This window comes from Pteropus medius, unplaced genomic scaffold (genome assembly GCF_902729225.1).
Source record: "Pteropus medius unplaced genomic scaffold, Ma_sr-lr_union100, whole genome shotgun sequence".
NCBI classification, from domain to species: domain Eukaryota; kingdom Metazoa; phylum Chordata; class Mammalia; order Chiroptera; family Pteropodidae; genus Pteropus; species Pteropus medius.
Window position 1 is genome coordinate 2,717,576 of NW_024351731.1, and position 26,864 is coordinate 2,744,439.

Sequence of the window (26,864 nt, forward strand, 5' to 3'; positions counted from 1 at the left end):
GACGAGGCAGGTAGACAGAGGAAGAGGGAAGAGGGACTGTGTCCACACGTACACAGTAACCAGCCATGTTCCCAAGCTGACTGGTATGTGTTCCGGGGTATTTTAACAGAACCAGGCTTTATGGACTGAACTCAGTCTGCTCCGTGAGACTACACTCAATCTGTGTGGCTTTGCACAATAGCTTCAGTGACCCAGACCTGACTATTCACTCAACCAGCCATCAGGGGTGACAGCCTTTCTCTTCGGTTCAAGTTCCCATGTGAGGGCCACCCATTAGTGAAAGACCCCTGGCCTTTCTCCATGGCCTCACTTCTTTCCAGGAAAAGTGAAGTGATATATCTGATAAGTCTTCACAAGCTGAGCTCACTTTTCCCTGCCTGGTGAGGATGTGTCTGCCCGTGGACAGCACAGGATGTGGTCAGCTCTTAGCTACGTGGGCATCCATGAGCCTGGCCAGCAGAGGTCAAGGACTGCGGGTGGGGGTGGTCGGCTGTCTGGTTCTGCAGTGCAGTCACGGGTCACAGGTGGCACACAGGAAACAGTGCGCCACACTATTTCCTCCTCAGCTCTATCAGTGACAGAGCCGATGTCTGAATCTGAATCTCTGTCTTCCTCTTCCTCTGGCACGAGTGGTTTTGAACTCAGGGTAAATTAGATTGTTGTTCAGTTGTCAAATATTAACGTCAAACATATGACATTTATTAATAAATGACTCATTTATTAACACTGGCCAATGTGTTTCAGGCACGGTGTTAGATTTCACGTATGTGCTGGAGAATAAAAGCATGATTTGCTCGTGATCCTTTCTCTTTCAATATGGCAGAGGGCTGAAGGAGACTGTAGTAATAATAGCTAACAACTATTCAGTACTTAGCGCACCATAAACTCTATGCTAAGCATTGAATCCTAACCCTAGTACTATACCAATTTTACAGATGAGAAAACTGAGCATTTGCCCAAGGTCACACGATTAGTAAGTGGCGGAGCCAGAATTTGAACCCACATGGCCTGCCTGCCTCCAGAGCCTGCACACTTCTAAGCTGCCTGAAAACACCATGCACACCAACCCGCTCCCCAGCGAGACCGTTCACATGGGGCTTCCAATGCTGTGGGAACAGTCACCCCTTGTTTCTGAAATCAACAAACGAGTCACCGGGGACAGGAATTGGCAGGTGAGCCCAAGAGGCGAGCGAGGCACCCTCTCTTCCGTAACTGCTCCTGCGGGACATGTGTCCGGGTTCTCCGAGGGAGCCCTCACAAACACCAACAGCCACGTGGTGCTTCGGATCGGATGCCACGAGACACGCCCACTCTACGGCACGGTCACACTTATGGAACTGTCCACAGAACTGCGCTGGATCTACACAGGGTGCCTTGTCCTTCGATTAAAATATTTTAATGAAATGCAGTCCATAAACACCACAGGGTATAATTCACATGATGTAATTAAAATATTCAAATGTGAAAAGTTACTGGTATGCCTGCGTGTTAAACCCAAGGCGAATTTAAGAAAACTAATTTGGATCTTTCTCAAACAATGAAGATATCCAGAAGGCAATACATTTTATCGGTATAAAGAACACCGAAGAAAGAAAACCTGGATTCATAACGTTAGCTAAATAAACACACTGCGATAGTTCCTTCTCCAGTGCAAGATCTAAATGGTCTTAGGAAAAACTCCGTTGCTCTTTTTTTTTGTGTATTATTAGATAAATACCTAACAAAGTCCTCAGCGCCCTGCCTCCCACCCAGGGGGATAAATCTGATGAAAAGGCCAAGCAGCCAACACCTGACTCAAGTGCCTGTCACTAAGACTGAACTGATGCACAGAGACACAAGGTCCAAATAATTCCTATTGGATTACTTTACTCAAATGCTTTTTAAGACTGAACTGATGCACAGAGACACAAGGTCCAAATAATTCCTATTGGATTACTTTACTCAAATGCTTTTTATTCAGTGTGAGAGGACCCTCATCCATTGCATTATAGAAAGCAATCAGGCAATCAGCTTAAAAGGCCAGACTCCTTGATTCAGTTATTCCAATTCTGGGAATCTATCCAAAAGAATGAATACAAAATTTGAGTGAAGGTGCTCATCGCACTATTTCTCACAATAGATAAGAGCAGGGAGCTGTTTGAAGGTTACAATAGCGGGAACTACTGTGCACTTTTTTTCACTCACTCATTCATTCAAAGAAATCCAGGCACTGGAGATACAATAGGGATAAAAACACAACTCACGCTCTCTAAACTCACCTCCCAGAGAAAGGACAGGCCGGCCTAACAGCCATAAAAAGAAGCAGATAAAGACCAACAGGGAGATGCTCTAAGAGCCCGGGTCTGGGAGGACCAATTTGTCTAGGGGGCAGGGCAAGCCGCCCTGCAAACTGGACATTTGGCAGAGAGCTGAAGGATGACCGGGGAAGGGGCGGCATCCAGGAAGAGGAAGAGGCACCTACAAGGAGAGATCAGAAAAAAGGGGCCCAGATGGCTGAAGCAGAAGCTGGAGCCCAGACAACCAGAGAGAGCATAGGAGGGGGACCGGGACCAGGCTGGATAGGTGGCAGCCCTGGAAGGTCCTGGAGGCCAAGTTCTCCTAGCAACAATGTGAGGCTCTAAGGGGTGCCATCAAATGCGCATTTTACAAAGTTCTCATTGGCTGCAACGTCCAGAGTTGAGTAGATTATAGCATATCCTCATGATGTTACAGCATGCAACTATAAAACGGTGTTTGTGAATAATTTGAGTAATAAAGGAAAGTAAGTATAATGTGATTAATATTAAAAGCAAGACACAAATTGTACATAAAATATAAACTCAATTTTATGAAACACAGGACTGACAAAAGGCTGGAAGGAAACATATTAACAATATTGACAGTGGTTCTCTCAGGGTACTGAGATTACAAATGAGCTTTTGGACTTCAAAACTTTTCTCTATAACATATCTGTACCATATTTTTATGAGAGCCTAACTGATATAACCTACCTGACATATTGCTATAACCTAAAAGTTTGTATCTATATTTTACAATGAGAAATTGGCATGCAAAAAAGTCTCTTGCATAACTAGTTTATAACTAATACTATAAAATATTAACAGAATGCATGACAATAGAAATACAGCCTCAATCTGTTAATTAAATATTGGGCATATTTACCTGTAACTGGATTAGCATTTAGTTGAACCCCTCTCCAACAGACCTTTAAATATTATAAAGATAATTAGCTGAGTTCTACAAATCAACTTGAACTGAGACCAGAATGACCTTCAAACTTAATTCCATTATAGTTTTGCCAAAGGAATGAGTATTTTTACAACTTCATCAATAAATTCAGTTGCTCACATTTGCAAGAATAGTGGACTGAGGCTACAAATTAATGAAGCAACCCACACGATATTATGTCATAGTCTAATGAGAGCACAGCATGTGTCAGACGCTTCCCATACATTTTGTCACTCATTCTCACCACCAAACAAAGTCAGATTCCAATGGACAGTCTTGCGGCTGGTGTAAAGGAGGCCTGTGTCAAGTCACGGTAGAGTTAAAACTTCATCCAGGCAGCGGCCGTGTCTGTCCAGGTCTCTCTCTCGCATCCCCAGTGCCTGGCGCATAACAGCTGTTTAATCTGCTGAGCTGAACTCTAGAAGAGTCTACAGCCAACCCAGGTCTACGTGGCACTAAAACTTTTTCCTTTCCTCAAGAACACCTCATTTCTCCTCTTTCAGAAACAGAAGGAACTCAATGGCGACTGGCATAAATTCCTTTGTTTTCCCTCTTAGCTGGGGAGATGTTTGCAGCTATGTGCTAATCTACCTGAGCAGGTGCACATCACAGCTGAGACAGAGACCTCGGGGAGCGTGCGAGAACGCACACGCTCCTTCACTGCGGGCTGTCCAATGGCCATGAGGGAGGGCTGATTCTCAGGTTAATTCAACAAACCAATGCCCTTTACAAAGCAAGAGTCCTGATAAAGGAACATGCTGGCCCTCTTGCCCTCTGTGGTGGTCACTGGAGTCCAGCCTCTGACTGGGGTCACATAGAACAGACACTTTACCTGCTTGACTTCATGGGTTGCTCATACGGTGTCTGCTGAATGGCATACTCCTGGTACCCCCTCCGAGGTGCCATGTCGGCCGAGGTGGCCTCGGGGTTTGTGGCTCCAATCTCTGGGGGCCCGGCCTCCACTGGAACAATCTTGGTAGCACCTGAGATGGAGGCACAACGCATGCATATTAAAGAGGTACGACAGGTGGCCCTGACTCCACCCCAGCACAGGGAGCAGAGCCTGGGAAGTACACTTCTCTGCTGTACGATGGCCAGGCGCAGTATTAGCCTGCTTTCAGCTCACACATTTAACTTGTGCATGTGAGAGTATTGTGTGTGTGTGTGTGCACGCACGCACGCACTTGGGGGCAAGTTTTCTAATAATCTATCAAAACACCCTGAGGTGTATTTTCACTTGATGTATTAATGAAACAAAACCATATAAATACATGCATACATATGTTTACCTACAAGGTATTACGTGAGACCACATGTGTCAAACTTTACATAAATGTAAAATGGTATCAAGACACTATGGAGCAGTGGGACCAACTAACCAATGGTGACCAGGCACCTAAGCCGCCTGGGTCTCGTCCCAGACAAGACACCGCCTCCCCACCTCTGGGAGTGGGGCACTCAAAGATCGTGTTCGCCTGTGCAGTTCTATGATGTAAGACGATCAACGACCTTTTACAGCAGCAGACACTTCATGCGCGTGTAACACTGTGCACACACGTGCACGTGTATACATCAAATGCATTAACGAAAAGGCTCCAACCTACCTCGTTCCTGAAATAGCATGGGACGCTACCTACACTGTTTACCCCTACTCACGGAAATCTCAAAATACTGCCATCAATTCTTAAGAAACTATTGTACAAACTCTTTCTAAAGATAGCTGAGACCAGGAACCTCTCCACTGGGATGTTCATTTGCTAGAATACTACTACTCTGAAGAAGGGCGGGGCCAAGTGACCTTCTAGAAAGTTCTCCTTGTCACATAATTTTATGTGTATTAGTCTCGACTTATCACCTTACTCAACAATGAAGCATAAAGAGGTATTTACTCAGCGTTTTCATTCTAAATAATGAGTTACTATCAGCATTGGAAATAGATGTTTAAAAGGTTGTAGCTGTTTTTAAAATCCTAAACTCGATTTTTTAACTTTGACACCTATCACCCCGAATGGATAGGAAAACATTATTATACTTTGGAAAAGATTATCATAAACTGCTTTGAGTCTAAGGTATCCCCTCCTAGAACACACTTTTCTTAGAAAAAGTAGTATAATATACCCACTTGCTATTTAATGTGAACAGAAAGGAAGACAGAAATTCCCAGTATTATAAACTATTCGATGAAACCACTAAAAATGCAAAGAAGTCAGGCAGAAGGAACTTAACGAGCAGCATGGGTTTTGGAGAAGCGGCTGCCTCGGGCTGGTCTGTGTGGTCCATTCCTGCTCAAGACGGCCACTGCTCCTGGGTGGCTACTGGACCGGTGGGGGCGGGTCGTGGGTAAGCAGGGGGCGAGGGCAGCAGTGGGAGTGGCCCTCACTGCCCTTCCTCCATCTCCCACACGCCCTGCGCAGTCACAGGTCCCCGCTGACCCAGACTGACGGGCGACGAGAGTCCATCAGTGAGCGAGCTGCCCAGGGTGACGGGGTCAGGCTGCCCCCGGCACAGCCTCGCACAAAGAGGCTCGTTTCGTCACTTCCCGCCCGACATGGTCACCTGGAATAGCTTCGTGTGCGGTCAGGACCACACTTATGATGGGTTTCTTTGTCCCAGCGGCCTGCCTGGCCTCCTTCCCCGAGGAGGAGGTCCTCTGGGCCTTCTCGGTTCTCTGTGTCCGCGGTCTCCTCGGGGCCTTTTCTCGATCTTCCTCCTTAAACTTCTTTTCCAGTTCAAGGTCAGATTCGTTACCTAAGGAGCAAATACCAAGATGTATAAAACATCCTTTTACAGCGGTGACAGAGTGGGGGAGTGCACATAACCCTTTTATGGGGCAGTAAAGGAGATATGTAGGTGTGACATACACATTGATCCGCAGAGCGACACAGCCACTATATTACTTCGGGCGTCATCTCTGGTTCTCCAGTCTTTCATTCGATTCAATAAATATTCATTTATTGAATGAATATTTCAATAACATGTCACTGGCCACCATCTAGGCACTGGGGACACACTGTCGATAAAGCAGACGTAGCCCCTCTCTTGTCGTGAACCCCACCAGACTTCATTGTCATTAATAAGCAACACTGAGGAGAAGATACGGTCGCCAAGATTTATAGCCTAAGAAGAAACCATTCACGTACTCAGCTCGCAACCAGTAGGCACCTTCTTGCCGGTACGGAGGACATAATGACCGATAAGGCACAGACTCGGTCCCTGCCCCTAAAGGCCCGGAAGTCTGTGGGGAGAGACAGACATGCAAACAGGTGAGGTCAAGAATAGTCCACTGTTCGCCAACTGGAACGAGAAGGGGTTGGGACAATTTGGGAAGGGCTGGAAGGTTCTACTTGGGAGGTCAGAAAAGACTGGGGAGCCAACCCTTCCATTAAACACAGAAAACCAGCGTCTGTGACGCTGTGGCTGGGGGCGTGGGTAGCAGGGACGAGTGCCAAAGACGCGGGGGGCAGAGGAGGATGCGTGGGGAAAACGGAGCTCCGCCAGAGGGAAGGGGGGCGGGGACAGGCGTGCACGCGGGCTGAGCCCCCTGCCTGGCCAACTCCATGAAGAAGCAGGGAGGCAGAAACAAAACCAGTGGAGTGAGTAAAAGCTAGTCCTAGACGGCCTGCGATGCCACAAGAGGTCTGGAATCTTCCGTCGGTGAGCGCCAAGACTGACGCTCCAATGCTCGCAGTGACCGGTCAGTAGCACAAGTGAATGATGCTGGTCACGTGGGGCTCAGGTGACAGTGCACAGGTCCCGGCTCCAGCCAGGGCTGCCTTGCGGGTCATGAAACAGTTGCCAAATATTTTCACTGTTCAAAGGGAAACTGGAAATCCAGATTTTTACATGAACTCTGATTTTTTTCAGGGTTGACTCTGACCTAAAATTTCTTAAAACGACGGGGAAGCCCAGCAAAACATGCCAAGGCCGCCTGTGATCCGCCTCGCCCCTGCCGCTGCGGAGGGCGACGGTGAGCCGCTGAAGCACCTCCAGTGGGGGCAAGGCTGGGCTGAACCTGTGCTTTAAACACCTGTCACCGCTCGGGAGTATGAACTAATTGGGTTCAGAAGACATTCAAACACACCACAGTCCAACAGCTAATTCACATAGCTAAACCTGGCTTAGCCCGAAGAGGAAGAAACACTTTGATACCAGAGTGAAGACTGAAGACGCCGGCGAGCTCGTGAATGCATGTGACTCCAGATTCCTAAGCCTGAAGGAAACGGGGGGAGGAAGGAAGAGGACTCTTCTCTCTCTTAGAATCACAGCCACGAACCTGAAATAACCTGCCGAAGGTCTCTTCCTCAGAACCTTACGACAAGTAGAAAGAACAGGTGATTCCACGTAAGCCTTTGTCAGAGATGAGTGGGGAGTGGGTGCATGGCTGCAGGACACGCACAGGACAGGTGGGCCATGGGGGCTTGGGAAGCGCTAGAATTAGAAGGGAGGCGAAGCCAGAAGCATGCGGTAATAAGGCAGAAGCCGGAGAAATGGGAGAAACCAAAGGGAGACAGCCTGAGGCAACCGTGATTGAAGCCCACCCTCCGAGAGACCCGCACATCAACTACCGACCAACGCCTGAAGGGAAGAGGAAACGGAGAAGCACCAGGTCCTGGGAAGACTGGTTCAAGGAAAAGTCTCTCAGGACGAGGCAGGGGAAGGACCTGGCTAAAGCAGGCTGACCAAAGCGAATGCTCTACTTTTCTATGCTCTACAAATCGAGGGCTTTGGGTGCTTGTTCCCATAACACAGGTGCTGGGAACATTCTCAGACCTGGTGGAAACTTATGGAGTTCTACGAATCGACGGAAAAGGTCCTTAGTCATATAATCAGTGTCAACACCAAACATGTCAAACCTGAACTGGAAAGAAACATTAGCGGATGAGCCCATCAGTCAGACAGAACTGAGGTCACTGCGCAGCCAACGAGGAAAAGCCAAGGACCGTCACGGATGCCCATCCTGTGAAGAACGTGATGGCCCCAAAATGCTAAAGAACGGGCAAAACAAGTGACCCCCAAAGTTGCGGCTGGTGCCACTTTCTGTGATGTCTGATTTGCATAAAACTTCCTGGTGGCGGTTTCTGTTTCATTTTATTTTGCTGTTTAATGGCTATAATAAAAACATTTCAAAAGGTCTACAAATTGTCAGAGTCACAGGAGTTCTTTTTATGGCCTACATACTGGGTGACACACACGCATAAATAACTTTAACAGAACATAACAGATGCTATAAAGAGGTAGAAACGACATATTATGGGATTTTTTTTTTTTTTTTTTGCTTTTTAAATGATGCTTCATTTTATAAAAGAATTTGCCACGGGATATAATTCAGTATGTGGGTGACGCGGAACGGTTATGTTCACACAGAGGGAAGGCCTGAGAATTACAGCTCAACGTAACAGCATGAATCACCACGAAGCCACGTGAGCCTGGAGAGTGAGCAGCAGCTGCGGTGGTCGCGGCCCACCCCTCCCACACCCGGCGCTGGACAGGCCGCACCTGGACCAGCCCCAGGCAGCACATGACAAGAACGCACGCAGAACGGGGTGCGCATGGATGGTGAGCCAGAGTGGATGAAAGTCTGGAAGATTAAAAGCCAACAGAGACCTGGGTTGGCCCAGGTGGAGAGAGGGCTGGATGAGAACTCATCCGTCATCCTAACGTCACCATAGTTCCTATTAGTGTCTTTGCTCCCCCCCCCACCAGCACCCCAATCCCAGCGAGAGTGCTGCTCCAGCTGACCTAGCACCTGGGGCAACAGGATGTCAGCGTGGCCAACGGGGTTTGGGCGGAGGTCTGCCTGGGGGCTTCTGGGAATAGTCTCCTTCAGCGGGGCATCGCTATGTCCACTGCCTGAGGCTCAGGCAGCCACTGGCAATGACAAGAGGTCGAGCCAAACACCAGGTCAACGAGGGTCACGAAGGGGAAGATGGCTCCTGGGGCTGTGAAGACAAAGCTGCGCCACAGATCCAGCCCTGGAGCCGTCCGGCCCCACGTATCTGGTTACACACAGAACGGACGTTCTCATTTTCACACTGGTTCTTTACTGGACTAACACTCTCCAAACCACTCTCCATCTTGACACCAGACTGAATTGTTTTAAAATCCAAATCTGACCTGGTCACGCCCCTGCTTAAAACCGTTGGATGGCTTCCCCCCCGACGTCCACGAGGGGAGAGAGCTAGACCCTCCCAGGATCTGCAGTTTTCATCTCTCCCACGGTCCCTGCACCTCAAGGCCACGATGCCCAAGCGCAAGGCCACGATGCCCAAGCGCACGCCCACCTCTGCTCATGCGCTCACCCCCGCTGGACCCCAAGGATGCTGAATACAAGCTGATCAACCACCCCAGGTTGTTTACGCCCCCTGGACCTCACGCACAGGTCTATGTAGTGTGCAACAGCCCAGTCACCTGCCCCTGCTTGTCCGAAAGGGAGTTCTGATTCACACACACACAGGTGCACACACGCACACAGGTGGGCCTGGCTGGTGGGCAGAGAAGTGACATCCACAGCCATCACTCTTTCTCCATGGGGAAAGGTGCTCGGCTTGCAGGCAGCTCATGTGCCAGGCACCAGTACACAGCCTCCAAACAAGCCTGCCTCCCAGCCCGCCCCTCCCCAGCATGGCCCTGGTCCATCTGTGCTGGGCACCTGAGTGGTGAACAGAGGCTGCACGTGCTCAGGGCGCCCTCAGCCGAGTCCCTGGGAGCATCAGGGGGCCACTGGCTCTGAATCGCTTTCTGCAGATGAAGAGCCCACTTGAGTGCCCTCTCGCCCACCCTCCCCCAGGAAGGGACCGTCACGTGCACAGCCCGCCGCCCTGATGAAGCAGACTGCTGCCCCAGCCCCTGCGGCGCATCCGGGGCAAGGCATCTGAAATCCCGTGACGGCTGTGATGACGCACCCAGACCTTCTGGCTCTGCAGCCGTGCTCCTTGCTGTAAAAAGGCAATTCCTGGAAAGTGAGGGAAAGTAGTTTCAGTCCTATTTAAACAGGTAAATGTCTGTCTGTCCTGAGACATTCTAGGCCCTCTGGTGATAAACGAGGCTAGCTAAAAGTAGCTCTTCTGAGATGCAGGAGGTGGACAGAGAACCCCAGAGGAGACCGGGCTCCCAGGCTGATGCCAGTGGGTGATTTGGGATGATTTCCTCACCCTTGTCTCAGAGAATGCCTAGATGACACCCCGGGCCGACGCAGAGCGCCTGACGAGAAACAGCCAGCAAATGACGTTTCCTAGTAAATACACCCAGTGTGGAAAAAGATGCTGATGAGAGCTGGGGAAGGGCGTATGTGGGTCATACTTCACATCTTCTAGATGATGTTTTCAAGAGAAACCGTCTCCCAAACATCCTGCTTCGTGTACATGCGTTAATTACACAATTAATTTTAAGGTGGTATTTTGTCTTCTAATTGTAATAAATGTCTAAAATACCTTCACTGAGGTCGAGACAAGGTCCTTTATCTGAGAGAAAACAGGATGTAATTTTCGTGAGATCAATAGCTGGACCTGTCTGAGATGCTTAAAAGGCCTAAGAATAGACTGGATGTCATCGAAACCCAACAAAGTCATCAGTCACGGCCCTACCCTGCGTAGGCCAGCCAGGTCACAGGAAGGGAAGCAGGTCGCAACCCCACCAGCAACAGGGGGCTTCGAATGCCACGTCTGACAGCAGTCTCAGCCTGTCTGGTATTTTTCCTTTAGTCGATAATCATGAGAGGGAGATAAACAATACAAATGTGGTAACACTTTATCCTCTGAGAGGAACATTACAGTTTGCAAATCCCGTTCGTGAGCATTAACCAGGCCTGCAACACGACTATGGTATGCACAGTGTGCCTTTTAACCAATCTTTTCACGTCTCACTTTTCGTCTCCAAGGCTCTTACGTACTCTTCCAGAATACAAGACCCGTCCTCCTCCATACCCAGGGTGAACAAACACCCTGTTGTTCCCGGCTTCCCCCAGGACCTGAAACTGCCCCCCTTTACAAATAATCCCTTTATTAAAGTCTTAAGTGCCCAACTCTCAAGATGCTGAGTGTGCCACCTGCTTCCTGCCGGCATCTTGTAGGCTCCACGTGGCCGTCCTTGCAGTCATCTGTAGATGACATCTCTTTCTGTCCCCAATCCCATCATCATTCCCTCCATGCCAAGCCTCTCCCACTGACATGGCTCCTGCTCAGGTCGGCACAAGGCACAGTACCAAGACCAAGGACGCAATCTCTCAGCCTTGCCTCATTTAAGCTCCCCACGGCCCTTCCATCGCTCACCTGTCCCCCGACCCCGACCCCATCCCTATGGATGCTGCTCTGTAGACTGCCCACTGTTTTGTCCTTCTTCCATCCAGTCCCCAGATGACCAGCACTGAGGTCCCCAAGACTAGGGCTCCACACCCAGGTGGGTGACATCCCCTTGGACACCCACAGTCCACCAAACTCTACGTGTAACCAAAACTCACTCACCGTCTTTGCCCTGACCTGCTTCTCCCTTGAGTTCTCGAGACTGACAGGGCCACCTCCACCCCAGCGCCCAAGCCAAAACCCAGACCGCGCCTTACTCGTTCCTCCTTGCTTCCCGCCCAGGTCCTGGGAGTTACACTTCCTCATCGGCTCTGGAATAGGTCCCCTTCTTTCCCAGCCCACTGCCACTGCTGGGTTCAGATGCTGCGGGCTGTCATCGGGCCACTGCGCCAGCCTCTGACCATCTTCCACCAAAAACGGTGGCTTTGACGAATGCCGTCCCCTCTGCCAGTGCTGGCATTCCCTACGTTCCCCCTCCCCACTCTGCCCTCGCCCCCGCTTCCTCCCCACTCTTCAAAACAGGAGGCCCAAGCCCCCCACCACCCGCCACCGTGCCCTCCTAGGCTGCTCTGGCAGCACCTTCCCTGACCCCATGCAACCTCTGCAGATGCTCATCACGCTTACCCCAAAGCATCCATCAGTGCCACTGTCAGGCTGGCCCACTAAACTCCGGGCAGCTTTACTGCAGACACCTCTGGCCACCGGATATCGCACAGCCAGCAACCACTGCCGGCCCGGTGTACAAACGGCAGGTGCTCCAGCAACACTGTGGTCATTTAACAGGTGCCCCACAGCGAGGGTTCAAACGCACGCCCATCTATTCCCCTCAGCCCCTCACCACGCGTGCGCACGCACCCCTAACTTGGATGAGCTTCTTTGACCTTGCGAAGGAAAATGAAGCCCATCGGATGCAAAATCTCTCAAGTAAGATCCTTTCAGCTTAAAATCTCCCTGCTCTTTTCTCATCCTCCCCTTGTCCTGGGAGTTTTACCCTCGAATTCCCCGCATCGCTGCAGAGTCCTCGCATGCCGTAACATCCAAACAGGGCAGGCTGATGGCCACGGGCAGAGGAAGAGCTGACTGTACGTGTGTAGAAATCAGTGCGCAGGTGTGCATTTATAATGAACACTGCACTAATATTGTAAAGTATTCTGAATTGCCCAAGAACTAATTAAATCTCAGAACACCCCAGGAAATCAAGTGTTATCAGCCACATTAACATAAGGCCCAGAACAGCAGTCAGAACAGCAGACTGACGAGGGATTATATTCCAGGACTCGCCATCGATTCGTCCCACACTGATAATATAGCAGTTTCAGAAACGTATTAGCCCACGGTAATTCTGACCTGCGGAGCACACGCCCTTCTCGGCCCTCCCTCTTCCCTCGGGCTTCCTCACATATTCCTGTCTCCCTCGCTCTGAGGAAAGGCCACGTGAGCACCTGCTTCCGGCACAGTGTCCCCACAGACCGCCACTCATGACAATAAGCACAGGAAGGGTATGAGGCCTCTGCCTTCCACACACCCGACCCCCATTCTGGCTGCACACCAGCTGCCGCAAACTACCCATCGTCCCTCGGAGGCACCCGCATTCCAGGGCCAGGCCCGCCCCCTCCCCGCCTCCCATGGGGCCAAGGCAGCCTTAGAGACAGAGTCCCTGGCCCCCTCTGAGGAAGCCCTCCAGGACGCATCCCACAGACATGTGGTCCTGCCCTGCCCCTCTGCATTCAGGAGCCCCCTACCATCTACTGGGATCTGTTCGCCTCTCCCTTCTCTGCAGACACTCAGCTGCTCATCTCATTCAGCTTTGGTCCCCCAAGTCTGGCTTGGCGCCCAGGTACTGCACAAGCCCAGAGGGCAGGAGGAAAGAGGGAGCGAGACTCTGAGGCCGCAGGGGTCTCTCTCAGCCCCCTGCCTGCCGGGCCTCCGGGCGGCCTGGAAGCAGCAGGTGCAGCAGTACATGGTGTGGCCTTCAGGAGTGTGCTCCATCACCGGCCCTCCCGGTACGTCCCAGCAGTCAGGGCGGTCACGGTGAGAGAACGTCCTCCTTACCAAAATGGGTCATCACGCACAGCACTTACTGGTTTCGGGAAGAAACGCTACTTAAATGCCCACTGTGTCACAGGCTCCATCCTGTGTCATCAAGTCCCTCCATGAAGGAAACAGCAGGCAGCCCCCCTGACTTCAGATAGCTCCCTCTGCCTCTGGGGACCCGCAGCTCGGGCCTGTACCACGTGGTCGCTGATAGCAGCATGGTCCCAGGCTGGCCTCCAAGATGCTGAACAAGAAAGTCTTCTTTCGAAAGTCCTGGCAAAAGTCCTGCTTTGGGGGAGAGGTTTCTGGCTGAGATGTCTGCACAGGGGGGCCATCCAAGATGGAACACGGGGAGCCTTTCATAAGAAGCTAGGGAATGTGTTCAGCACCTGGCAGGCCACAGCTTAAACTGCCCACGGAGCACTTGAACAGCAAGACGAGGCTCGAGCTCAAGAGAAGCCTGGGCCAGGAGGACATCTGTAGGTCACTGGAACACAGCTGGCGGGTGAATCCATGGAAATGAAGAGGAAACATGCACTAGTCACTAGGGACAGTCCTCCAACACTTCCAGTTCTCCCCCACCCTAGGCACATGGCCCATGAGATCAGCTCTGATCCATAAACTTCATGGGCACAAACGACAGATGTCACCCCGGGCCAAGGCGAAACCATTCGGGGCTCTCCCTCCCTCTTGCAGGGTGACCAGGTATGTTCAGGATGGTGGCTGTTCGTGACACCTGGGTCCCTAAGTGAGCAGAGCAGTGGACGTGCAACACAAACAAGACAGCAGGCTTGGATGTGCTGGGCCTCTGTGAGCTGCAGCTTCGTTACAAGGGCGGAACCTCACCTGCGCTGACCCCGAATCAGCTACAGTTCCGTGAGAAGCAGAAGGGCAGGGGCAGGGGCAGGAGAAAGTCGGGGGAGAGAGGGGTCGCAGACGGGGAATATTGACTGCGCCAGGGCGAAGCCCCCCATTTCAGGCAAGATGAAGACACGGCAGCCCGCTGACTTGAGACAGCAAGATGCCAGATCACCCCCAGGTTCCCAGTCACCTCATCGGTGCAGAGGTAAAGGAGGGCTGACAAGGCAGCAAAGAGAAACAGACATCACCGTGATACGTCCTTCCACGGAGGAAAGCATTAGATCCAGAGACTGGCACTGCACTCAGTACCTTTCCACCTGCAAATTTCCAACACGACTCACTCAAAACAGCTTTTAATCATAGCAGCTATTATCAAGTCAGCTGTTTTGCTAACATAAATACAGTAGGAGACACCTGAAATACTGCTGTAAAGAATTTTCGTGAAGATTCTAAGTACATCTTAGGTAAAGTCTTAAAATAAATGCCTTGTCTTCTTCAGGAAGGATTTAACAAGAACAAGAGCACCTTTTTGCAACTCTTCTTGCATAAAAAGACCCCAGAAATAACAAGCTTAGAAAAGTTCGGAAGGCACTTTTATAAACTTGACAAAATGTTTTTCAGAAACACAAGCTGTTGCACGTAATGGCATAAAAAATTTGTTTTCCTGGTTTCTTTTACTATTCAAATGCAGAATTAAATAAATAAATGTTGAACACATACCAAAAGTGTTATTTTAACCTGCCATGGTTCAGTGCGGGGAAGAAGTTTATTTTGTTTTCCTCTAATTGTTTTAACAAGCCAAAAAGTCAAGGTCGATTGTTTGAAATGTCTCTGAGCTGTTCTTCACAGAGCACGTATTAAAACAATTATGCGAGAATTTTCCAAAGTGTAATATTGTGCTTGGCAAACTAAGAAACGTGGCGCAATCGCCTGAATGTCAGCCATGAGGCAGCTGGGCATAGGTCATTTCTGCATATTTTAGAGGCTTCGGCAGTGGCCAGAAAGGGAAAAACACCCAGAGCTTCTACCTTTCCATTTGGTATTTGTTAGAGGCCATTTAGTCACTCAAATCAATGGAACACGAGACCATTTTCTATGCAGCTTATTACTGGAGAAGCTGATAATCTTATTAGAAAGGGCTGTGCCTGTCCGCCATTGCTGAAGACCTCGCCTAATTAATTACAGAGGAGAAAATAAACACTGGAACCCCACAGAGTGGAGCTTTCATTTCTTTCCAGGTTAGAGGAAAAGCTGAGAGAGTCACAACACTAAGCTGAGTACAGTCCACGTCCACGAAGGAGAAAGGAGACTGGTCTGCAGGCCCCTCTGGGCAGGAGTACGGACAGGTGGGGTGGGACCTCGGCCCTACTTCAAATGAGTGACCTCGACCTCCTCAATAAGGAAATTATAAAATTGGGTCAGAAAAGGTTTTTTTTTTCTTTTTAAGCCAGTCTTAAAAGGTCACGCACTGTGGGATTCAGTTGATATAACGTTCTTAAAAGGGCAAAATCACAGAACTGGGGAACTGATCAGGGTCATGGGCTGGGGTGGAGTGACTGCAGAGGGGGCACAGGGAGACCTGCGGCGATGGGACACGTCTGTCCCCCGACCGCACAAAACCACACCCATCAATGACAGAACTGCGCACGCGCTCTCCTGTGGATGGCCTGATTTTCACATTGTGCTTCATTAAGATGTGACCATCGGGGAAACGGGGTGAAGTGTACCTGAGACCTGTCCACACAATCTCTGCAACTTCCTGTGAATCCATAATTATTTGCAAAACACAGAGTTTTTACTTTTTAAAAAGAGTTTCTGAGACTTTGAACTAGACTCATTATTTCCTTGTGGACCCTATGATTTGAAATACTTTATCTATCAAATTGCATCTATTAAGATAATTCCATTGCCCACATTTATTGATCAAATATACACGTATAAACTGTCTTACTTCGTGAAGGGTAAAGATGTTTTACTCTCTGCGACCCCGTGACCTGGACTCTCTGGGCATCAACGACCAGATGACATTCGGTTAAAGATTACTCACAGCAACGGTCCAGAGGGGTGAGACCTGTATAAACACGTGCTATTTCCGGGTAATGACGGACCCCGTAAACACTGGTGTGAGTCGTCAGCTCGCTCTACGAGAACCGACGCGTTGGGCCCTAGAGCAGCACTTACCTGCTTCCCCTTCGTCCTCGCCCAGGTTCAGCACGATGATGCAGACGTGCTTTCTCAGCTGGCGTGCGTTGGAGAACTTCCGACAGCACTTGGCGCACTCCAAGCTGCTTGCGGCCAGGCTGCCCCCGTCCGCTAGGGCCAGCAAGCTGTCCTCACCCGGGCGGACGAGGTTTTCCGCCAGCTCCTCCTCGGCGCTGGGCTTCTTCGTGGACCCCTTAGGCCTCCCTCTCTTCCTCTTCATGACCGACAGCTCTACACAGGAAACAAGAGGACACGTACAGTCACAGCAGGTGACAGAGCAGGGCAGGGACACAACCCCAAGTGTGGGAAGAAGTTCAGTGTCATGTTTTATTAGGAATGAAGCATGCGAGGCAGTTCCAGGAATTAACAGCTGCAAACAAGATCTTTAGAGCGAACATCTTTGTATCTGTATGCTAATATATAATCAATCTTGCGATGCTGTGACTTAGGGAATCATTTTATCAAACCCTCTGCATAGGCTGCTTCTGAAAAGTGGGGGCAAATCAGGATCCTTGAGAACCACCACCTGCACTGAAGCCCAGTTCTCAGAAACCACTTAAGGACTTCTCTGCAAAGCATTCTCGAAGGCTGCTCAGTTGTCATGCTCTTCATGAGTTACACAACTACTCAGATTATCTCAAGGCATCATAATTATTACAGCCAAACTGTTCCGAGAGAAAAGAGAAAAAATAATTACAACCTAACACCACAGATTCGGGACTGAAGACAACAACAGTATTTTCCAAGTTTCCTAGTGGCCCAGTGATTGAAATGTCAGGTTCATAGCCGCTTTAGAGCAAGTTTCAAATCATTTTACAACTTCTATTTCTTAATTAGCATCCGTTTTAACGCCTTCATCTCCGGAATGAAGGTGGGAATTCAGAGGGGTGAGCGGGCTCAGGGAGCCTCGTGCTGCTGTGTGCAGGTGCCACGGTGTGGTCTTGGGTGACGTGACTTGAGGTGTGTGCCAAGACAGGCCAAGATAGGCCAAGACAGGAAGCCACCACCATCCGACTGACATCCCACTGTCAGAGAGCCATCTGGCTGAGGCATGGCATTTCAGCAGTCCTCACTGAACACGACCTTAGGGTAGGGGAAGAGTCTTAGGTTCCAGCAGCATCTTGGGAGAACGGTTATGTGCAGAATGACGATGTCATCAGGGGAGCCGGCTCTCTCTAAGGCCACCGCTCTGCCCGGGACAGCACTGGCTGCACCGCCCCGCACTCCCACTGCAAGGAACCGTAACGCAGGTCACTTCTGCTCCCAAGTCACACGGGGAGGCCACAGGGGCAGAGGACGGCAGGACGGCTCTGGAACACAGACCACAGGTAAAGAGCAACGGGACAAAGGAGCATGCTTGGCACAGGGTCCCTAAGCCCTCAGGGAGACTGCACACAAGAATGGGGGAGCTGCTGAAAGGGGAGGCCCTGGTGGGAGCAGAGCTTCTGCTAAGCCACTGTGCCAAGGGTTAGGTCGACCTTGACCAAGAGATCCACACCAGGGTCTTGCTCAGCCAGGGCGGCCGGCGGCAGATACTGCCCTCCCTGCATCCCACTGGGCGTGCTGGAGTCTGGGGAGGGGACTGGGGAGGAGAGGCAGACGCAGGGACCAGATCAAAGGAGCAAAGGCACGAGACCCTCTGGGCCGTCTGCCCGCATGGATTTCACCAGAACAAAGCTGTGCTGACAGGAGGCCCGGCCGGCGTGTGGGGGCTGGACGGGGAGGGAGAGAAAGGAGCAGAGTAAGGACGAACGTTTACCTCCAAGTCACTACAACTCTCTCCTGTTGTTGTTCACCACAGCGTGTGCTTGTGCGGCCTACTGAAGCAGCAAGTCAGAGAAGCAGCACGAGAGGCTGTGGAACACCCGCCTCGTGTCACGTCAGCTGAGCTGCAGACACGTGCTGCAGAGAGCTTAAGGGAGCCTGTGGCCCGGGCCAGCCCATGACAGGCTGCACCGTGCCCGCATGGCCACGAGCTACTCCGCCAAAATGCTCTCTGAGAAGAAACTTTACCGGTGAGCGGTCGGCCCCTGCCCTTGGCTGCTGAGGTTGGCCTCTGGGGCCCTGGAACGTCCTGACAGGGGGTGACTGTTTACCTGGGGGCTTTGCCCATCAGCTAGTGACTGGAACCCGTCACATCAGTTCTGGCCGCTGGAGGAAGTGGGGAACAAAGGGATCAGTCTGAACGTCCATGAGGGATGGAGGCTGAAGGCCAGCTACAGAGGCAGGATGCCACTGAGCCCCATAAAAACCCTGGACACCAAAGGCTCTGTGAGCTTCCAGGTTGGAGCTGCTCTTGAACCGTGTCGTACCCCAAAGTGGCGGAGGTCGCGGCGTCCGGGACTCCCGCCTCGGGGCAGACGACCAGCAGCCCCGTCTGCAGCCCTCCCAGTCCCAGCCTGTGCCCACGCCCCTCCCTTTGGCCGGTTCTAATTTGTGCCCTTTGGGTAAAATAAAACTGCAGTCCTAAGCATAGCACTTTCCTGAGTTCTACAGGTCATTCTAGCAAATTATAGAACCTGAAGGACTCTGTGGGACCCCTGAATTTGTATCTAGCTAGTCAGAAGTGAGGGTGGCCTTGGGGACCCCAAGTTGCGGCTCAGGCAGCCATAGTAGTCTTGTGGAGAACTGTGCACTTGGCCTTAGATTGGCAAAGTCACCACAGCAGGACATCCAGGGTTTTCTCCAGAGACGTGCCAGAGCATGGCACAGCAACCGCAGTCCCCACCGTGTGCTCTCAAGATCTGTGCTTAGCACACAGTAGGACCACAGCACAGTCCGCCCAACACGAGAGTGATCTATGTGTCCCTCGTCACACAGACTGAGGACCCGCTGAAGGCAGTCCGGTCCTGACTGGATCGCGGCCACACCTGGCCTGACGTCCTGCTCGGCTGGCACTTGATAAATCCTGGAGGATGAAACGGATGCAGTGTGCAACTTGGCCGTCAGGAAGAAACAGCAAGTCGGCCCTGAAAGCTCTGGAAAGCCTCAAACGCAGCACGCAACGGTGACGAAACTAATCTTACATCTTGCTACATCCATCATTCAAATCCCCAAGACCAATTAGCTAAAAATGAAATATTCATAAATGAACTTGGAATAATTTAAGCACTGAAAACAAGTTGCTGCTGTCAACTACCCATATTTGACAGAAAAGCTGAGAATCTTAGCAATGGGCAAGGACACTTTTGTAATCTCTACATCGAAACAATTTTAACGGCGTTACCTGCAATTCCTCCTCCCCCTCCCTGAATCCCTTCATTCACTCCATCCGGTAAACGCCCCCTCCGCCGTACGGCACCTCTGTCACCTGGATCCCTGTGCACAGTCTCTGGATCCAGCCTCTGCTCTAATCCTTCTTTCCTCTATCCCTCGTCTCACTGCCAGTCTCTCATTCTAGAACCTTCCATTCCTCTAGATGGCTTAGCCCCCTAATTTTCAGGCGTGGCTTTCTAGGCCCTTTACCATGTGGTTCAACACCACACGCACACATGCACGCACACACCCCGCACACACACACTACACACACACACAGCGCCTGCCTCTCTCTCCTGCTGCACTGCTCAGTGCAACATTCTAGACCTCCCTAAACACGCGCAGATGATCCTGTCTCTTGTTACTTATCTGTACTATTCCCCCTGCCTGTATCTACCTCCTACACCCCAATCAGACCCCAAACCCAACTCAGATCCTAATGCTGCAGGCCCAGTTCCAATCTCGGTACCTCCACCATGAGGCCATCCCAGCTAGTGAGCAGCTCAGCCTTTTCCCAGCTTCTCGCAGTATGAGGCACGCACGTTCCCCGCCAACACTGTTCCCTGCGTGTTCTCCTCTTCTCCACTTTGGATTACGCATCTCGAGGTTGGAGCTGGCCTTTTAATTCCTGGGTCCCCCAGAGTCTCAAACAGAGCTAGATATGTAGCAGACAATGAATAAGTTTATAAAGAGATAAATAATAAGCACATTGATCAGTTGCTTAATGAGACTGTTAAAATAAATTTCTAGGCCCAAAATGGAGCTGTTCCGGCCCGCGGTGCCATGTCTGCAGACCAAGCTTAGATAACTTCCGTGTCTGCTTCACCAGGAACACGGCACATCCGGTCAGCCAGCCCCAGACGCCGGGCCGGCCCTGGCTCTGCGCTTCCTTCCTCGTTCTTACTCTCCCCCTGTAAAAGCCTCCTGCCTTCGGGACTTCCCTGATGGAGACTGTCTACTTCACGAAGCACTAAATAAAGTTTGTGTTTATCACCTGAATTGCCTTTTATAATCATTTTTTTAACCATAGGAAAAGAAGCAGTTGGAAAATAAGTCATTTCCTGTGTCCTAAGTTTCCAAGCGGAGGAAAGGGGTGGAGCTAAGTGCATCTCGTCTCTGTCCCAAATCCACAGTTTGGCGACAACCTCCCCAGAGTCAGAGAATCATCCTTCAGATCCAGGGTAAGCAAGAGACACAATCGGCAGCCAAAGATTTTTTAATTCAATCAAAAGACACTGTGAGCATTATGGAAAAAACAGCCCAACATTTTCAAAAATCTAATAACATTAAGCCCTTTATTTGTGTATCACTCAAGTTGCGAGGCACTTTCCCAGTCATCATCTCATTTTATCTCCATAAAAACTTTAAGGGACGGATGTAGCGAATGTCGTTTTCACAACAGGAAAAGACACGAGGTGCCCAGGTTCAGCAGCTTGGTGCGTTTTCCAGAAGTGGCTGCTGCACTCTCGAGGCTGCGACCTGGGTCCCTTCACCCAGCCCCACCCCCTGCTGAGCCCTGTGCCCTCGGGCCGTTTCTAGACACACACATGGAGCGACACGGGGTGCTGAGAACACTGGCCGGGGTCGGACCAGCCTGGGTTCGAGTTCCCCCTGGGCCTCCGTTTCTAACATGGAAAACAGACATAAACCGACTATTTTACAGAGCCGCTATGAGAAAACGCCAGCCACCAAAATGCCGGGCACCACGCTTAGGGGGTCAATAGACGGCGCCCGCTTGTCATGACGCCCACGGTCATCCGTGTTCTGACGGGGACGCGCTCTGGGAAACCGGACGTGCCAGCCGCCCACTGCTAGAGCACGCGGTTCCCCACGCGCACCGTTCTGGTTCGTTATGGCGCGTTTTCCTTCATTCTTCATTTCAGAGTTTCTCACGCACCGAGAAAGCCAGTGAAGGATTAGAGGCATAAGAACCTCGTTATGCCCAAGACCCCGGGTACAGCCACCTCTCGTCTCTCACTCTGCAGCTCGGTCTCCAGATAAATGTAGAGAACGTAGAGAGATCCTGAACACTGACATGGTCAGGCCCTCAGAGTCAATATCCCTGACAACTACTTCCAGCGGGCCCAGGAAGCAACAGGGAGACGACGAACGACTGATCAGAAACGAGGGGGCGGGAGCCTTCCAGGTGCTCGGGGGTGCAGCACCGCCTTTGTGGGATGGACTGCAGCGGCCCTGTAAGGCTAGGCGCTGGGGAAGCCGAAGGCTCAAGAAGATGAATCAACTCGTCCCAAGACACAGGACTAATATGCAACAGAGCTAGGATTAGAACCCAGATCTGTTTGCCTCGGAGTGAGTGAACTTCGCATCTATGTCAGCTCAGTTAACATCAGAGCACAGAAATAAAACACACTTGACCTCGAAGTCTTGCCAAAAAAATGATGATAGTGTCACGCAGCTGCCGGCCTCAGTGATCTAACTTCCGAAGCCAGCAACAGACGGACGGAAAAGAGAGCGGGCGGGCCACGAGAGCATCACGCACCTGCCAGGTGCTAAAGTGTCGTGTGTACATGTCTCAGCACCTGCTTCTGAAAAGAGCCAGCACCGTATCTCCCTCTGACAGATGACGAAAGCCACTGGCCTACACCCCAGCAGGGCCTCCAGGGCCGTGGGGCAGGCTGGGCCCCATGTGGGTGCACAGAAGGCGGGTGGCGGCCGGCACCCCACTAGCCACGCTGGGCTCCCTGGTGCGGGCTGCCCTGGCCGCGAGCATGTGTCGTTCACTTGGAAAGCAAGCCCGTTACTAACTAATCGGTCTAGAACGTGGACCCTTTCTGTGGCGCACACAAAGGCACCATCCACGCCAGCCACAGCCCTGACGGTCCCAGGAAAGCTCCGGGACCAAACCCCAAGTCTGAGCCACAGCCGTCCACCAGGGCAGATCGGGGGCTCAGGTGTCTGTGGTCACCGCGACAGATGTACAGCACGCCTACACACACTCACAGGACTCTGTTTTGTGGTAAGTGCCCAGAAGAGACGATACAGAGATTTAAATTCAGATGCCGACCTCCCCTGGGAAGCCTCCTGGTACCCTCAAACTAGCCTAACTGTCCCTCCTGCTCATCAGCTCACACTTAACCCTAGAAGAGCAAGCACTTTCCCCACAGCGCTGAAGCTGCCTCTTAGCTCCACCGCCACCCACCTGCCGAGAGACAGACCTATAGGGACTGCGTCTGGTCTGTCCTGTCCTCTCGGCACCTGGCACAGCCATCGGGCACACTGCAGGTGCAGCTACTGAGTACAGAAATGGAAGGAAAGGTGGGAAGGTGGGAAGGAGAACAGCTCCTTCTGAAAACGTGAACGGAGAAGGAGGAAGGGCCAAACAAGGCTCCCAGGAGACTCTCGAGGCGCCTCCTCGGCCGGCCCGAGCCCCAGCCTCCATCAGGATGAACGCGCACACGCGCGCACACACAGCACGCACACGCAGCCCAGTACACAGCCACGCACGCTCACGGGCACAATAACACTCACGTACACACACACGGCACACACATGCAGCCAAGTACACAGCCACATGCTGCTTGGGCACAGCACACTCACATACACACAGCACACACTGCCATGTACACAACCACTTAGCTCCGGGCACAATATCACATACACACTGCATTCATATACACAGCCACACTGCTCTCACAGGCACAATAACTCACATACACACACACGGCACACACATGCAGCCAGGTACACAGACACACACGCTCACGGCACAATAACGCACACAAACACACACACGAGAGGGAGAATGAGCTCATCCATTAGGCAATTTTCTCTTGGACAATACTCAGAGATCTGAATAGGAAGAGGGTAGGAAAATGGAAGGTTCTTCTACAGACTACTTCCTACACGAGCAAAAAAGTTTAAAAGGCTATAAAATAAACCAGAGGATTTAGGACTCTTCATGTTATAAAGAAAGACCAAAATAATAAATCAAATACTACTCAGGTAAAGGTTTAATGAAACCATTTCAAGTATCTCTCAACCTAAAATGAACTGTGAAGGTTAAAACTGAATTGAAATCATTAGAGAGAAACTAAGCCTCTACAAGCCGCAAATTTTATGGACTTGCACAAAAAAAGGACTTAAAGTTCTTAATAAAAGATTTTTGAAGAAATGATCTCATATCAAGAGTCTGAATTATTAGTCTTAAATACCTTTTTTAAATTAAACAACACAGGCAACTAATCTCCCAATATACACAAGTAAACAAGAGAAAATGTATTCGAGAATTTAAGTCAAAAGTAAATTAGTTAATAAAGGAAAATAATTTATAAAAGCAGCAAAATGGTAAGGATTTGATTACACTCGGAGTACCAAAAGAACACGCAAACACCGTCGGACTGGCTGGACTCAAATCCTGTTCTCCCACTTGCTAGTAACCAGGTAACCCTGAGAGCAGGCGTGTGTCATGTTATTGTGCTTCCCTTTACTGTGCTTTGCAGACGTCGCATTTTTTACAAACTGAAGGTAAGACTTGCTTTGATGTGAAAAAAATTCCGACTCGCTTTACTGCGACAGTCACTTTATTGTGGTGATACGGAACCAAGTCTGCAGTGTCTCCCAGGTACACCTGTTTAATCCCTCTGGTCTCTGCACCACGTATTCCTCAATTACAAAATCTGGGCATCGGAAAACAACAGAAGACTTGAATGACAGTATTGACCATGGAGACCTAACACATATACAGAGAACATGCCACCTGACAGCAGAATACAAATTCTTCTCAAGTGCACATGGAACATCCTCCAGGATAGACCATATATATATATTAGGCCATAAGTCAAGTCCAAATTTAAAAGGACTGAGATCAAACAAAGTATGTGGACAAAAACTGGGAAACAATGGAAAGAAATTAGGAAAATTCAAAAATAAACAAAAATTAAATGGCACTCCTAAATAACAAATGGGTCAAAGAAGACAGAAGGGAGATTAGAAAATACATTGTGATGAACAAGACAAATGCACCTCATGCCAAAACTTATAGGATGCAGTAAAAGCAGTGCTTAGAGGACAATTTACAGCAGTCGATGCCTACGTTAAATGAAGAAAGATCTCAAGTCAATAGCCTACCCTTCTAACTTAAGAAACTAGGAAAAACAGAAGTAAACTAAACACGAGGCAAACAAAAGGACAGAAATAATAAAGTTTAGAATGGAAATAGATTAAACAGAATATGGAAAAACAACAGAGAATAAACAAAATTGACAACCGTGAGCTAAACTCGGCAAGAAAAAAAACATTAAGACTCAATTGCTAAAATCAAGAATGAAAGAAGGGACATTACTACTGACCTTACAAAAATCAAAAGAATTCTAAGGAAATACTGTGAACAACCGTGTGCCAACAAATTAGATAAATCTGATGAAACAGAAAATTTCCTGGAAAGACACAAAGTACTAGAGCTAAGTCAAGAAGAAATAGAAAAATATGAATACACCTATATAACATGCAAAGTAATCAAAAAACTTCCCACAAAAATTAAAACGTCCAGGACTAAATGGTTTCACCAGCGAATTCTACCAAACATTTAAGAAGAATTAACGCCAACGCTTTAAAAATCTTCCATAAAATAGAAAAGGAGGGGACACTCCCCAGCTCATTCTATGAGGCCACAATTGCCTCGATTCCAAAACCACTGACATGAGAGAAAAGACCCTACATCAGTCTCTCTGAATATAAATATAAATGTCTTCACCAAAATGCTAGCACCCAAATTCAGCAGCTTATTAAAGATTATGCATTATGACCAAATAGGTTTTATTCTAGGAATGCAAGGGTGATTAAACATAGGACAATCCATCCATGTAATACATTATATTAATAGAACGGAGAAAAAAAGTCACGATCACCTCAACAGAAAAAACATCTGACGAAGTCCAACACGCTTTTGTGATAAAAACAGCCAACAAACTTAGAACGAGGGCACTTAAGCTGATAAAGGGCAGCTCCAAAGCCCACAGCTAACATCACTGAGCAGGGAAAGGCGGGAGGCTTTCTCCCCAGATCAGGAGCAAGACAAGGACGTCCGTTCAACTCTGTACTGGAGTTTCTCGCCAGGGCAATTAGACAAGAAAATAAAATAAAAGGCATCGACACTGGAAAGAAGAAGTAAAACTATCTCTGTTTGCAGATGGCAAGATCTTATATAGACTCCTAAAGAATCCACTAAAAAACTATTAGAGCTAATAACCAAGTTCATCAAGGCTGCAGGATACAAAGTCAATATACAAATAATAGTTGTATTTATAAACTAGCAATGAACAATGTGAAAACGAATTAAGAAAAGTATTTCCATTCACAGCAGCATCAAAAAGAATAAAATACTTAGAAATAAAAATAACCAAGGAGGTATAAGGCTGAAAAGTACAAAACATTGCCAAATGAAATTAAAGAACTACATAAATAAAAAGGCATCCCACATTCATGGATTAGAAGGCTTAATATTGTTAAGATGGATTAGAAGGCTTAATATTGTCTCCAAAGTGATGTACAGATTCAGCACAGTCTTTACCAAATTCCAACTACCATTTTTGAAGAAACAGACATACTGAACCTAAAAATCACATAGAATTGCAAGAGACCCTGAATAGCCAAAACAATCTTGATAAAGAAGAACAAAATTAAAAGACTTGCACTTCCCCATTTCAAAACACACTACAAAGCTACCATCATCTAAAGACTTTTCTATTGGTATGAAGACACATAGATTAACGGAACAGAACTGAGAATCCGGAACTATATCCATACATATACGGTCAACTGATTTTTGACAAAAGTGTAAAGACCATCCAAAGAGGAACTTGGGGGGACGGTTAGGGATATTTGCCTTCCTCATTTTATATTGTTTTAACCTTTTCAGCAACGTGTTACTACTTTTATAATTGAGGGGAAAAAAAAAAAAGGTATATAAAGGAATAATGCAATTGCTTTGATGGGTTTACCTACACAGTGCCTGGCCCAAGAGAAGCA

General features: G+C 49.4%; 1 protein-coding gene and 1 long non-coding RNA gene across 6 annotated transcripts in view; both read right to left on the minus strand.

The window, feature by feature from the left end:
• Positions 1 to 26,864, minus strand: part of ZFAT (zinc finger and AT-hook domain containing) — a 117,319-nt gene that overhangs the window by 66,773 nt on the left and 23,682 nt on the right. For 4 of the 5 annotated variants that reach the window (XM_039845899.1, XM_039845897.1, XM_039845900.1 and 1 more), the window contains exons 3-5: positions 16,602 to 16,853; positions 5,785 to 5,976; positions 4,061 to 4,211 (exon numbers count right to left, since the gene is read on the minus strand). In XM_039845899.1, coding sequence (XP_039701833.1) covers positions 4,061 to 4,211; positions 5,785 to 5,976; positions 16,602 to 16,853 — 595 coding nt within the window. The remainder of the gene's footprint in view (positions 1 to 4,060; positions 4,212 to 5,784; positions 5,977 to 16,601; positions 16,854 to 26,864) is intronic. The other variant, XM_039845901.1, reaches the window with a different exon arrangement.
• LOC120588738 (uncharacterized) lies at positions 13,427 to 15,758 on the minus strand. Its single transcript, XR_005649302.1, has 2 exons — positions 14,669 to 15,758; positions 13,427 to 14,057 (listed from the first exon to the last, which is right to left on the minus strand). It is a non-coding gene; the product is annotated as an uncharacterized LOC120588738 (long non-coding RNA).